The sequence below is a fragment of the Protopterus annectens genome, chromosome 3.part1 (assembly GCF_019279795.1).
Source record: "Protopterus annectens isolate FY-2018-M chromosome 3.part1, PAN1.0, whole genome shotgun sequence".
NCBI lineage: Eukaryota > Metazoa > Chordata > Ceratodontiformes > Protopteridae > Protopterus > Protopterus annectens.
In genome coordinates this window covers 1880749430-1880762514 of record NC_056732.1, presented here as the reverse complement: position 1 = coordinate 1880762514, position 13085 = coordinate 1880749430, and the positions used below count along the sequence as shown (strand labels likewise).

The 13085-nt window shown below is 35.9% G+C and overlaps 1 protein-coding gene across 1 annotated transcript in view; it reads right to left on the bottom strand.

The window, feature by feature from the left end:
• Window positions 1-12488, bottom strand: part of TMC3 (transmembrane channel like 3) — a 1325854-nt gene extending 1313366 nt beyond the window's left edge. The window contains exons 1-2 of the mRNA XM_044067925.1: window positions 12271-12488; window positions 11352-11501 (exon numbers count right to left, since the gene is read on the bottom strand). Coding sequence (XP_043923860.1) covers window positions 11352-11501; window positions 12271-12386 — 266 coding nt within the window. The 5' untranslated portion in view covers window positions 12387-12488. The remainder of the gene's footprint in view (window positions 1-11351; window positions 11502-12270) is intronic.
• Window positions 12489-13085: the final 597 nt, after the last annotated feature.

Below are 13085 nucleotides of genomic sequence, written 5' to 3'. Positions count from 1 at the left end.
ATTTTACATCCTCCACATGCATGCACAAAACCTCTTCTACAAATGCAATCTGAGATTGGATTCTCACAAATACCTCTAACCTCTACCACAACCCCTGCACCTTACCTGACACCTTGAGTGATCATCTTCCTACCCACATCCAAATATACTCTGTCCAATCACCTAAAACACACTCATACAGAGACTGTTGTAAACTCTCAAGCTTTAATGCCGACATATTTAACTCCATATTATCAAACATCAACTGGTCCTTCCTCTGGCAGCCCGCTCTCAATGAAGCTGTGTAAAAATGTAATCAAATATTCCTTGACATTCTCAACTCCCTTGCCCACACTACGAGAATTAGAATTAAAGTTAATTATGCCCCCTGACTCTCTAATGAAACTCAATCCCTTATGCATAAAATAGGAAAACTTGGTTTAAAACCAAATCACCATCTCTGTTCCAAAACTACAAAGAAAGCAGGAATCCATCCAAAAAACAAATTAACAAAGATAAGAAAAACTTTTTCAGATCACCATAATGCGACAAAAAATCCAACCCAGTAGAATTCTGATCTACCGTGAACAAAATTCTTCACCCTGGAAACCCTTCCACTCCCACATTTCCCAAATAATAACCCACTAGAAACTGTGAAAAAAATCGCTGTTCCAGGTGTTTGAGATTTTAAACTTTCGCTTAAAAGGGGTTGATGAATTAGCGTTCGCTTTTCTAAGCATTCGCTAATTTAATATAGACCCTTTAATACTGTTTCATGCTTTTTATTTCTATCTAAACTGTCTAATCTCAATCTCTCTGGGCCCTCCATTGGTTGGTTCACTAGTTACTTCTCCAACAGGCAACAATCAGTCAGATGGCTCACATCCTACTCCTCCATCCTACCCATTAAATTTGGTGTCCCCCAGGGCTCTATCCTGGGTCCCCTTCTGTTCAATATCTTCACCAATGACCTCCATACCTCTTGCAATCAGTCCTCCCTTATTCAATATGCAGACAATTCTAAGCTCATCTCCATCTCCAACAATATCTCTCATCACCACGCACACACCCAAGATTCTTTCCTGTCCATTAAAAAGTGGCTCTCTAATAATCAGATCATATTAAACCCCCCCCAAAAAAAAAAAATCACAACAAAACAAAACATTTGCTTTTCCTTCCTCGACCTCTATTCCACTATAAATCATCCTTTGTCATTACATCCCTTGACAAGACCTCCATTAAAGCAGGACCCCACACTAAGGTTTGAAGTGCCCTTATCAATGATAAACTAACATTTAACTTGAATATCTAGTAAAGTATTAAATACCCACCAAAAACTAGGTCTATACAGAAACAAGAAATGTCTCACTTCAGACGCTAAACTCTCACTAGCTCAGGCACTCCCCCTTCCCTCACTTCTCTGTGCAACCCCAGTCTTTACAAACATCTACACTTTTATCTAAGCTAGAACAAGCATAACACAAAATAACTAGATTTTATACTAACTCACCTCATAACTCTCACCACTGCCTTGCTCTCAATACACTTCAATAGCTAGAATTCCCCCAACTCCAATGTCACAATTTCATATCACACATTCCATTCTATACAAACCTACATCCTGCCTCTATCTCTCTCTCTCTCTCTCTCTCTCTCTCCTCCTCCTTTGTATCTTACTACACCCCCAATTGTCTTCTCCATACCTCCAACCCACAACTCCTTGATATCTATAAACCTAACAAAAAGATTGGAAAACTACTCCTGGAACAAACTCCCCTCATTCATAAGAACCATCTCCCACCCAAAGCACTTCAAAAAGAAGCAAACACAAGTCCTACGTAACACCAGGATCTGCCCCTGTCATGACCTCACCTAACCCTCCACACCCCTTTTTCTCCAGGATTTTCTATGTGAATATTAGACTCCTCTATGTTCAATACTGTAAACACACTGTGGTCCATTTATAGGACTGCCCTGCTGATTGATGAATGTACTCACAGAAGAGTGTGGTCGATTTACAGAAATATCCTGCTCCTTGGCCTCTCTGGGAAAGCCTGTGCCATGGTGCTGGGAAGGAAATATATCTGAAGGTCAGGCACTTGAGTCAGGGGTGGACAATGCAGATTCCACCCTACCCATGGGATAGGGGGTCTGTATTATTGTTACATGTAGGAATACAGTCATAGCAGAGCTTATCCAAACTGAGATAGGCCACCTACATCTGATATGTATGGAGCACTATGGAATCAAGGGGTCACTTTTGAACAGTCATTCATTCATTAAAGAGGTAATTGCAGGCTGACAGTACGTACTGTTTATCTCAACTGTTCAATGGTATTCAGTTCTGTTCCACAAAGAAAAATAACTGATAAATGAAAAGCATTAAATGTTAATCCACATATTTAATTCAGAGGCTAAAATACTGGTCAACAAACCGGACATAAGAAGATGTAAAATACTGGTCAACAAAGTGGACATAAGGAGAGGTAAAATACTGGTCAACAAACCGGACATAAGAAGAGGTAAAATACTGGTCAACAAACCGGACATAAGGAGAGGTAAAACACTGGTCAACAAAGAGGACATAAGAAGAGGTAAAATACTAGTCAACAAAGCGGACATAAGGAGAGGTAAAATACTGGTCAACAAACCAGACATAAGGAGAGGTAAAATACTGGTCAACAAAGCGGACATAAGGAGAGGTAAAATACTGGTCAACAAACCGGACATAAGAAGAGGTAAAATACTGGTTAACAAAGCAGACATAAGAAGAGGTAAAATACTGGCCAACGAAGCAGACATAAGGAGAGGTAAAATACTGGTCAACAAAGCAGACATAAGGAGAGGTAAAATACTGGTCAACAAACCGGACATAAGAAGAGGTAAAATACTGGTCAACAAACCGGACATAAGAAGAGGTAAAATACTGGTTAACAAAGCAGACTTAAGAAGAGGTAAAATACTGGTCAACAAAGCAGACTTAAGAAGAGGTAAAATACTGGTCAACAAAGAGGACATAAGAAGAGGTAAAATACTGGTGAACAAAGCGGACATAAGGAGAGGTAAAATACTGGTCAACAAAGAGGACATAAGAAGAGGTAAAATACTGGTCAACAAAGAGGACATAAGAAGAGGTAAAATACTGGTCAACAAAGCGGACATAATGAGAGGTAAAATACTGGTCAACAAACCAGACATAAGAAGAGGTAAAATACTGGTCAACAAAGTGGACATAAGAAGAGGTAAAATACTGGTGAACAAAGCAGACATAAGGAGAGGTAAAATACTGGTCAACAAACCGGACATAAGAAGAGATAAAATGCTGTTCAACAAACCAGACATAAGGAGAGGTAAAATACTGGTCAACAAAGAAGACATAAGAAGAGGTAAAATACTGGTTAACAAAGCAGACATAAGGAGAGGTAAAATACTGGTCAACAAACCAGACATAAGGAGAGGTAAAATACTGGTCAACAAAGAGGACATAAGAATAGGTAAAATACTGGTCAACAAACCAGACATAAGAAGAGGTAAAATACTGGTCAACAAAGCGGACATAAGGAGAGGTAAAATACTGGTTAACAAACTGGACATAAGAAGAGGTAAAATACTGGTGAACAAAGCGGACATAAGGAGAGGTAAAATACTGGTCAACAAACCGGACATAAGAAGAGATAAAATACTGTTCACCAAACCGGACATAAGGAGAGGTAAAATACTGGTCAACAAAGCAGACATAAGGAGAGGTAAAATACTGGTCAACAAACCAGACATAAGGAGAGGTAAAATACTGGTCAAAAAGAGGACATAAGAAGAGGTAAAATACTGGTCAACAAACCGGACATAAGAAGAGGTAAAATACTGGTCAACAAAGTGGACATAAGGAGAGGTAAAATACTGGTCAACAAAGCGGACATAAGAAGAGGTAAAATACTGGTTAACAAACCGGACATAAGAAGAGGTAAAATACTGGTCAACAAAGTGGACATAAGGAGAGGTAAAATACTGGTTAACAAATTGGACATAAGAAGAGGTAAAATACTGGTGAACAAAGTGGACATAAGGAGAGGTAAAATACTGGTCAACAAACCGGACATAAGGAGAGGTAAAATACTGGTCAACAAAGCGGACATAAGAAGAGGTAAAATACTGGTCAACAAACCAGACATAAGAAGAGGTAAAATACTGGTCAACAAAGCGGACATAAGGAGAGGTAAAATACTGGTCAACAAAGCGGACATAAGAAGAGGTAAAATACTGGTCAATAAACCAGACATAAGAAGAGGTAAAATACTGGTGAACAAAGTGGACATAAGGAGAGGTAAAATACTGGTGAACAAAGCAGACATAAGATGAGGTAAAATACTGGTCAACAAAACGGACATAAGGAGAGGTAAAATACTGGTCAACAAACCGGACATAAGAAGAGGTAAAATACTGGTCAACAAAGCGGACATAAGGAGAGGTAAAATACTGGTCAACAAACCGGACATAAGAAGAGGTAAAATACTGGTCAACAAAGCAGACATAAGAAGAGGTAAAATACTGGTCAACAAAGCGGACATAAGGAGAGGTAAAATACTGGTCAACAAAGCAGACATAAGGAGAGGGAAAATACTGGTCAACAAAGTGGACATAAGAAGAGGTAAAATACTGGTCAACAAACTGGACATAAGAAGAGGTAAAATACTGGTGAACAAAGTGGACATAAGGAGAGGTAAAATACTGGTTAACAAACTGGACATAAGAAGAGGTAAAATACTGGTCAACAAAGCGGACATAAGGAGAGGTAAAATACTGGTCAACAAAGTGGACATAAGAAGAGGTAAAATACTTGTCAACAAAGCGGACATAAGGAGAGGTTAAATACTGGTCAACAAAACGGACATAAGGAGAGGTAAAATACTGGTCAACAAACCGGACATAAGAAGACGTAAAATACTGGTCAACAAAGCGGACATAAGGAGAGGTAGTGAGGAGGCAGAGGACGGGTTGCCATCTATCCTAATGGGGTTACTTATGTTGACTCAAATGGCTATGTGTAAGGGGCTGATTCTTTTAGAGCTACTCATGTCAGTTATGAAACAATGAATTGGACTCTAGGTTACCAGATATGCTAAAAATTGCTAAGTGGGTAATATAATCGCATAATTAAAGATGATGAAGTTCTCCATGATGGTCTATAGAAACGCATACTTGAAGCAATGGGAATGACCTTGTTTGCCACTTGATTTTGTAAAAAGGATGCAATGTATGTTTACAAAATAAATAGTCAAATCATAGGCAGTAGCACTAGCATTTGAAATGTATGAATAACAGGAGACACAAAACTCCTACCAGTAGAGTAGAAAGTAAACTTTGACTAGTTTGCAGCTACCAAAAATCAGAAAATATTATTCTGTATATTTTCTAACACCATGTTTAGTAATCATAGGGCATACATTGCACAACCTTGTACTTCACTAAGAAAAACATAATTGTGGTCTTTAAATAAACCACCTGAAACAACTTGAAAAGGTTCTCTGATTCCTTATTAGGAAGCTCACAGGGTTGGAAAACTGGAACTATTCTGAAAGGCTTTGGGAATTATTATATTTTGTTTCATATAGGATGCTATAAGGTAACCTTTGCCTAGATTACAAGCAAAATATGATCCCGTTGTGTTTGAAAGTCCATACTTGGAAAACATTGTTGAGGATGTTGTCATGAGAATGGAGAACGTAACATTACTAAAAATGACTGATATATTATATTAGTAATTTGTTAATCAGGAACCCACTGAGCTCAAGTGTCCCACTGCAGGACAACCCAGTAGCACTATTTGGTCAGGTGACTTGAGTCACACAGGAGATATATGGAGGTGGAAGGAATCAAACCCTTCATTTTTAAACACAGGAAGCACCCCTTAGGAGGCCCATGACTTTATCCTGTACACTAATTGTCAGGCATTGCATTTTACAACAGTTTCCAGGATTATGGAATAAGTTTCTTGTTACAGTTTACTCACTACCTTTTTCTCCAGGTTTAGACTTCAGCTCCAGAAACTTTTGCACACAAGAGTAGCTTGCAATGCTTTTCTCCACTAGATATTAATTAATTCCATACCTCCATTATGCTTACTTTGTTCTGCCTGTTCATAGGGCATGATTCTCACTTAGGGTACAAGAGGCCCTAAGTTCATATCCTGGGAAGCCCAGTGTTCTAAAAGGGAAGCAGCACTGAGGATTAAGGGGCTGGACTGTCAATTGGCTGCTTTCTGTACTTTAGAGTTTAGGGGAGGAGAGGGACTGGCATAATGATTAAGGTCTTTATATCACAGATACAAGGTACAGGTTTGATTCTGAGCTCTGGTTAATAGCTAGGCTTATAATAGTTTACAGACTGATAGCCAAGTATTCCCCTGAAAACCTATGAACATAACATCAAAACATGCATGTTAACTTAAGCTCTATCACTCCATCCCACTCTCCACCCTTACAGTACCCACCTCCCTCTCCTGTACTTTACTAGCTGTTTAATATGCCCTCTACCGTCTACCTTGTCATCCTGTCACAATAGCCCAAACTATCCTGCAATAACTCTACAAATGGAATTGTATATACCTTAATATTATATAGACTCATGCTTTGTTAGACGGACGCCTACTACTTTGCTATAATGTTCATGCTTGCTGGCTATTGTATCACATAAGCTCTCACTATGTAAACATCTCAGTCCTTTTAACCAAATGTTTTCCTTCTCAATAGCAGGTTTTGTCATGTTTAAGTCATCCTTCTTATATCTTTATCAATTTATTCCTCAGATTTGTATACCTTTCATTGTACTATTTTTGTTTTATACTTTTATCAACCAGGTAAGCCTATGGGTCATAAATGTTCCTTTTCAGAGACAACCTGACAGCACTGTCTGGTTAGGTAACTTTCTCAGAATCACATAATATGCAAATGAAGGTGGAACGACTCTATAGGAAGCAGCTTATTAACAGCTTAGAACCTTAAACGTCCACCCCACCTGCCAGATACTATATTGTTTTAAGTAAAGATGTGTTACCCATGTTCTTAAAATGGTTTTGCATGGTTACTGTTGTATTTGTGTTTGTTATTTGTCCTGTAAAATACTTGTTTACCTCTTGTTTCATTGTTCTCACTTTTTCCAGTTTTAGCCTGAATATGCTCCACCTGAATCAGTGCTTTAGCCAGGTCAACTAATGGTAAATAAAAATAAAAATTCTATATTCATTTCTGTATTTGAATTTGTTAACTGCGTAAGTGGGCTGGTCCAAGGACTCTTTTCTGCCATGACCCTGATAATTGGCAAAGTATAACAACAAGAGAGTTTAATAAATAAAAGGTTTACAAAGTTAAATGGAAAAAACATACAAAGGAAAAACACTGGAAGTATACACATTTAAGGAATACATAATAAAATGCCAGAGCTCATCCCAAAATCAAAGCTTTTTTCAAGGTGCTTCACAGCATGATTCGAATGGACCTTTAGGGTAAGATTGCAAGTATGAACGACTTCAGCTCTGTAGGAAGTGCTGTCATGTATTCTAAATAAACTCTCTACTCCACTCATACCTCTCACATCTTTCTCCTTGTCCAACCTTTTTGTCTGCTGCATCCTGACTTCCTAAACATCTCCTCCTCCGTGTATCACTCTCCTGCGGTCAGCTTGTCCTTCTTTACCGCATCTTTACATTTACACACCGATTTCTACCATTCAGATTGTTGCTTCATACTTATTCCACTACCTTCCTTTAATTACATTTCATAAAAGCATGTCCTAAGTTTGTAACTGCATATCTGTATAAAGTGATAAAGATCATTTTTCTTTTTTTGGAGGTTTCCTACCCAGTGAAAATGTGCTCTGCGCAGTCAGATTACCACGGTCAGCAAATGTAAAATAAATAAAGGAAGAGTGTGAGACCTACAAAGTTACCGGTGAAATATTTAACAGCGTAACATATCCTATCTACTCATAAACATACCTCTCAACTGTCCAGATTGTTCTCTCATATTTGTGGTCTGTTCCTCATAAAAAGTGTTTTTCTAGCAGCTCACTGAGGACTGAAGTCACTTTAAATGATGACGTACAGTTTAGTTTCAGACTTATAGACTTCAGAAAAAACACGTTAATAGAAATCCTATTTTCTAGCAAATTTTTTTAAGTTTGTAAGAGCAATATTTAAAAGCTGTCCCTATTTCTGGGCCTTGATCCCCCTATTTTAGGATTTGTTCAGATTTCTTGTGCTAAGAGGTTGAGTAACATGCTCATAAAGGGAAGTTAAAAGTACATTTTGTATTATATGCTATTGTGTGAGTTTATGAATTGCAATGTTAAATAAAACATAAATCATTTGCTGAATTTATGGTCAGATGCCTTTTACATCAGAGTAAATGGTATTTGTGTTTCAAGAACAGCTGATGTACTTGGTATAAAACGTAAGTACACCGGTTTCTGAGTGGTCTCTAATGAATGTGCATGCTCCTTGTCTATGAAAAGATGTTATTGTAGTCTTTAGAAACAGAGCATATGTCGCCTTTGTTATATTATCATCCCAGTGTTACCAACTTAGTCTCTATAATAAAATGTTGTTGCTGATATGGATTGGCAATATTTGCAGTTAGACACAGACAGCAGTGGCTTTGTCTTTTCAACTAAATCAGTTTAACTTACATATTTTTAAAATGCTTTACTGAGATGTATCATATTCTATATGAGATGATACACAAATGTATTTCCAAACAGTCCAAAAACTGTCCATCTATTACCAAAATTAATTCTACAGTAGAAGTAAGTAAGTCAGGTAAAAATGTGGGTAAATATAGAATGACATATAAAGCTGACTTTCAATTAAAAAAAAGCACAAAGTACCACAACGGGAATTTTTTTTTTTTTTTTAATTTTATCTAGTTTCACGGGTGGTTAAAATACACTGAATACTCATGTTTTTTCAGAATGCTGTACCTTAACTTACTCATATTTTATAAGTTTGTATTTTTTCAACTTTTTAAAATTTGGTATAAAATCCTACATTATTCCTTACTTTATTGTGTTGTTATAGTACACTACAGGCTATGAGATTATGAATAGTTTTTATATTTTGTTATTATGTATTTATCATTAGGGTCAAATTTAAATTTCATTATTCTATTTTATCTTGTTGCATTTTATTAAAACATTACTGCATTTTATCAAAAAGTAATTCAGATCCTTTAGACATTTTTGGTAGCAATTTCTCTCTTGTATAAAGGAAATGAATTATGCTGGTTGCCAGTTAATACCTTAATTAAAATTTAGTAGCTTTATGGATTGGATTTTTAAATCATTACAATTAAAAGATCAGTTCAAAAAGGTATCAGAGTCTGAAATCTTCATCAATTAATAATGATATAGTTGATGCCTTGGAATAATTAAAATATTATTTAAAACTCTGACATGTACGGTGGCTCACATCTACGTATGAGGTTTTGTCCAAACAGCCATCATGTAAAACACAACCTTAATTGGTTATAAGCATGCAGTGTCACATGTGTGTACATGAATTTATGGGATGTAAAGCTTGGCAATATTGTGGGGCAATATCAGATGTAAAGTAGAGCAAAGATTGGACATGACCCTGCTTATATGAGATTTTTATCCAATGGCATTCTGTATGATATTGTCTATGGAACTCAAAATTCCCCAGTCACAGCTGGAAGCAACCTTTAGTTTAGAGTGCTTCTTTAGTTAAACATGGTCCCTTTCTTGCATTTATTTTTGAAACTGAAACATTTATGACTTATTTTCATATTGTGCATATATTGTATATATGTTATGTATATATTGTGTATATATATATATATATATATATATATATATATATATATATATATATATATATATTGTGTATGTAGTTTGTTCAAGACTGTTGTCTATTAAACAACAGAATTAGGGTTAGTTTCTTAATCATTTTAAATAATATAGCCATCTGTTAATGATCACCCATCATTCACTAATTATTTGTTCTGTGAGTAGAACAATGCTCCTAGTCTGAACTTTATTATTAACAAAGCAGGTGTATTCCACAATCTGCATTACTAGTATTATATTTCTTAACATGCATCCACCATAAAGTCATAAAACTGAACAACTATCAAGTACCCATGCATATCACCTTCACACACATTTTCTAAGAATAAATCAATATTTGCTTGATGCTGTGAATTCTGCAACAACGACATTAAGGTTATCCATAAAAAGAAACTGAAGTACATTAAGTTAGTTGAGAGGGTTCTGTGGATGGTGACTTGGCTGATTAATGGGACAGAGGGAAAAAAAGTTTGAGGAGAGCATGGCAAACCTGTTGTTTTATAAGCTGGGAAAAATAAAGAAGATGGTCGTTTAAGGGAACTTGCCTGAAAAGGAAAGATGGTGGGAGGTCTATTCTACAGAATGATGGTATTAACTTTAGCTTGGCTAAAAAGAGATACTTTTCAATGGGAAGGGTGGTGAATAAAAGTAACATCCCCATGGGAGGGTGGTGTGATATATAACCAGTGAGTCATCTAATAAGAGATGCAGTAAGAAGAATTGGGATGAAAATAGAGGGCAGGCTGCCACTAGCATGACCTAGATCAGATACATTAAAGTCCTTTTACCAATGACGTCATACCATATGCATGCGTACATACAGCAATTTCCCTGTTAAAAAAGCAACATTTATATGGTGGTAATAAAAGCTGAATTATAAATTCTGAAAATGCATTTAAGAATACCAGATATAAAGATTTAAATTTAAATGGAATAATATATTAAAACATCCTTGATTTTGGTTTATAGCTATTATTCTGAAATGTATCATTATTAGTGTTAAAACACATTTGCAGTATTTTTTTAAAAAGAGAATAAATATGCATTTGCCTGAAGTTTTATAACTCATCTTTTACCAAACTTGCCAGATTTTATACAGTTAAATTCAATGGTCTGTATAAAGTCACTTTCAAATAAATTAAGATGTTGTCAATCACATTCATAACAAAACTGTTAGGTATTCATTTGATATTTAAATCCCTAACTTTGACTGGCTGCATACACAGTCTCTCTGACATTTGCTAGTCACATACAAACAAAGGCTTCAGTGATAAATAACATCTGCAGACAGCGTAAGTTAATTAAAACAGTCGTTTCATTTTTCATACATCGCCAGTCACAGTTTCTGTGGTTGCATTTTGCAGGTGGCCTTCTGCAGTGTGTACGTTGTAATTATATTATGGTCATTTAACACAGAATATAATTGCATTATAACAGTTTGATATGCACTGTTCTCACCTCTAAAGGCTACTCCACACTTTTTTGCTGGCAGTATGCCAACACTAAGTAAAACTTACTTGAGTGCTTTGAGTTTCTTCCTCATTGGCCAAGGCCTGCTGCGTATATTGGCAATGATTTCCTTTTGTATCTGAATATTTTGAAAGATCTCTTCTGGGTCACTGCTTTCTGCTTTGTCATCCCCTGTGCCTTCTTCATCTTCTGAATTGCTTCACATATGACAAGAAGAAGAACGGTATTATTAATTGTAATCCAATGCAAGTACAGTGAAAGCAGAATATTCAATGGAAATTCTAAATTCTAGGACGTTTTGTGCTTTTTGTTATATTTTAACATGCAGACTAAGCTGAACAGCAAATAAATATTTTGACTGACAGTGTTTTACTAATGTTTATGACAGTCTTTGCCAAGTCAAAGAGCAAACATTTAATTTTTATAAAAGCATGTTAAAAACATTAACACATTATTGCTTTAACAATATTAACAAAGTAATTTCATTTTCTTTTTATTGTTTACTGTAATGAATTGAAAGAAACATCATGATTCTATACTATATTTGTGAAAATGTGCTACCATTTTAATTTTTACATAACTGTTATTAGATTGCCAGCTAACGTCTTGAGAATGACTTCTAACGTATAGAGCCGTACAGCTCTAATCATGCTGTTTAACAGATAGACCGCACACAGAAAAGGGGTAATAATTCTCAGAATGTGCCGCTGCCATCTGTCTAGTATTCAGAGTTTGAATAAATTACCACCTATTACTCTCCAAGTTAGAATCTGTGTTGAAGACAAAACTGTATGTTTCTGGAAAAGTCTGATTATTTTACTTAATTACCATTAATATTTACATTAATTGTACTGCTAACAGATAACCATGGTGTAAGACATTAGTTCTATAAGTTATCCATTATCTGAATACAGTTCTTTAGTTACACGAGTTATTTATTTATTCTAATGCTGCTCTTTCTATTACCTGTTAAGTTGCTCATGGTAGGCAGAGTACATCCGACTTGTATGTCTTTTTATACTTTTATGCCTCCTAGATGGCTTGGATTTCTTAACTGATGCAGGCTCACTTACAGATGTCATGTTGTATAAATGCCTAGATCAGCTTCAATGGTTTGGAGAAAGGAGTTTTTTTAATCACAGCTTTCCTCTGTCCCAGATGAGATGCTCTCCTGGAATTTTGCCTCCCGACCCTGACCATTGATTTACACAGAAATGATGTAAACACAGGCTGTAAGGATCACTTCTTGCATAGCTCGTCCAATGAGAAGAATTAATGTTATGTCTCTTAAAGGAGAAGGTCGCTGCAAAAGCAACAGTGTCATGAATGTGCTATGAGATCTCTCCCAAGTAAAAGTTTTAGTTTATATTACATTTGTAAGTGGAAAACAGTGTATACTTATATATTACCGAGCATTGTCCTACACTCATCTGAACAGTCATGAAACTTAGTTACTGTTTATATAGTCTCTCTTATCTTCTGTTGTGATTTGTTTCATCTCTTTGGGAAAGTGAAAATTATTTCTTATGGTTCACACAGAAATTTAGAGACATTTACAAAATAATGATGACACGTTTAGTGCTGGTACTAAACAAGAATATAATACATACCCAAACATAAGCACATACAGCAAAACCTCAGCTCAACATGATTATATAAGCCATATTTGCAAAAATAAAAAAGACATGTATTGTACGCACAGGGTGCTGAATCTGAAAGCAAATAACTGTTTTATCATTTGCTCTAGACTTTTATTTTTTTTTTCAAAATAAAAGCAAAAA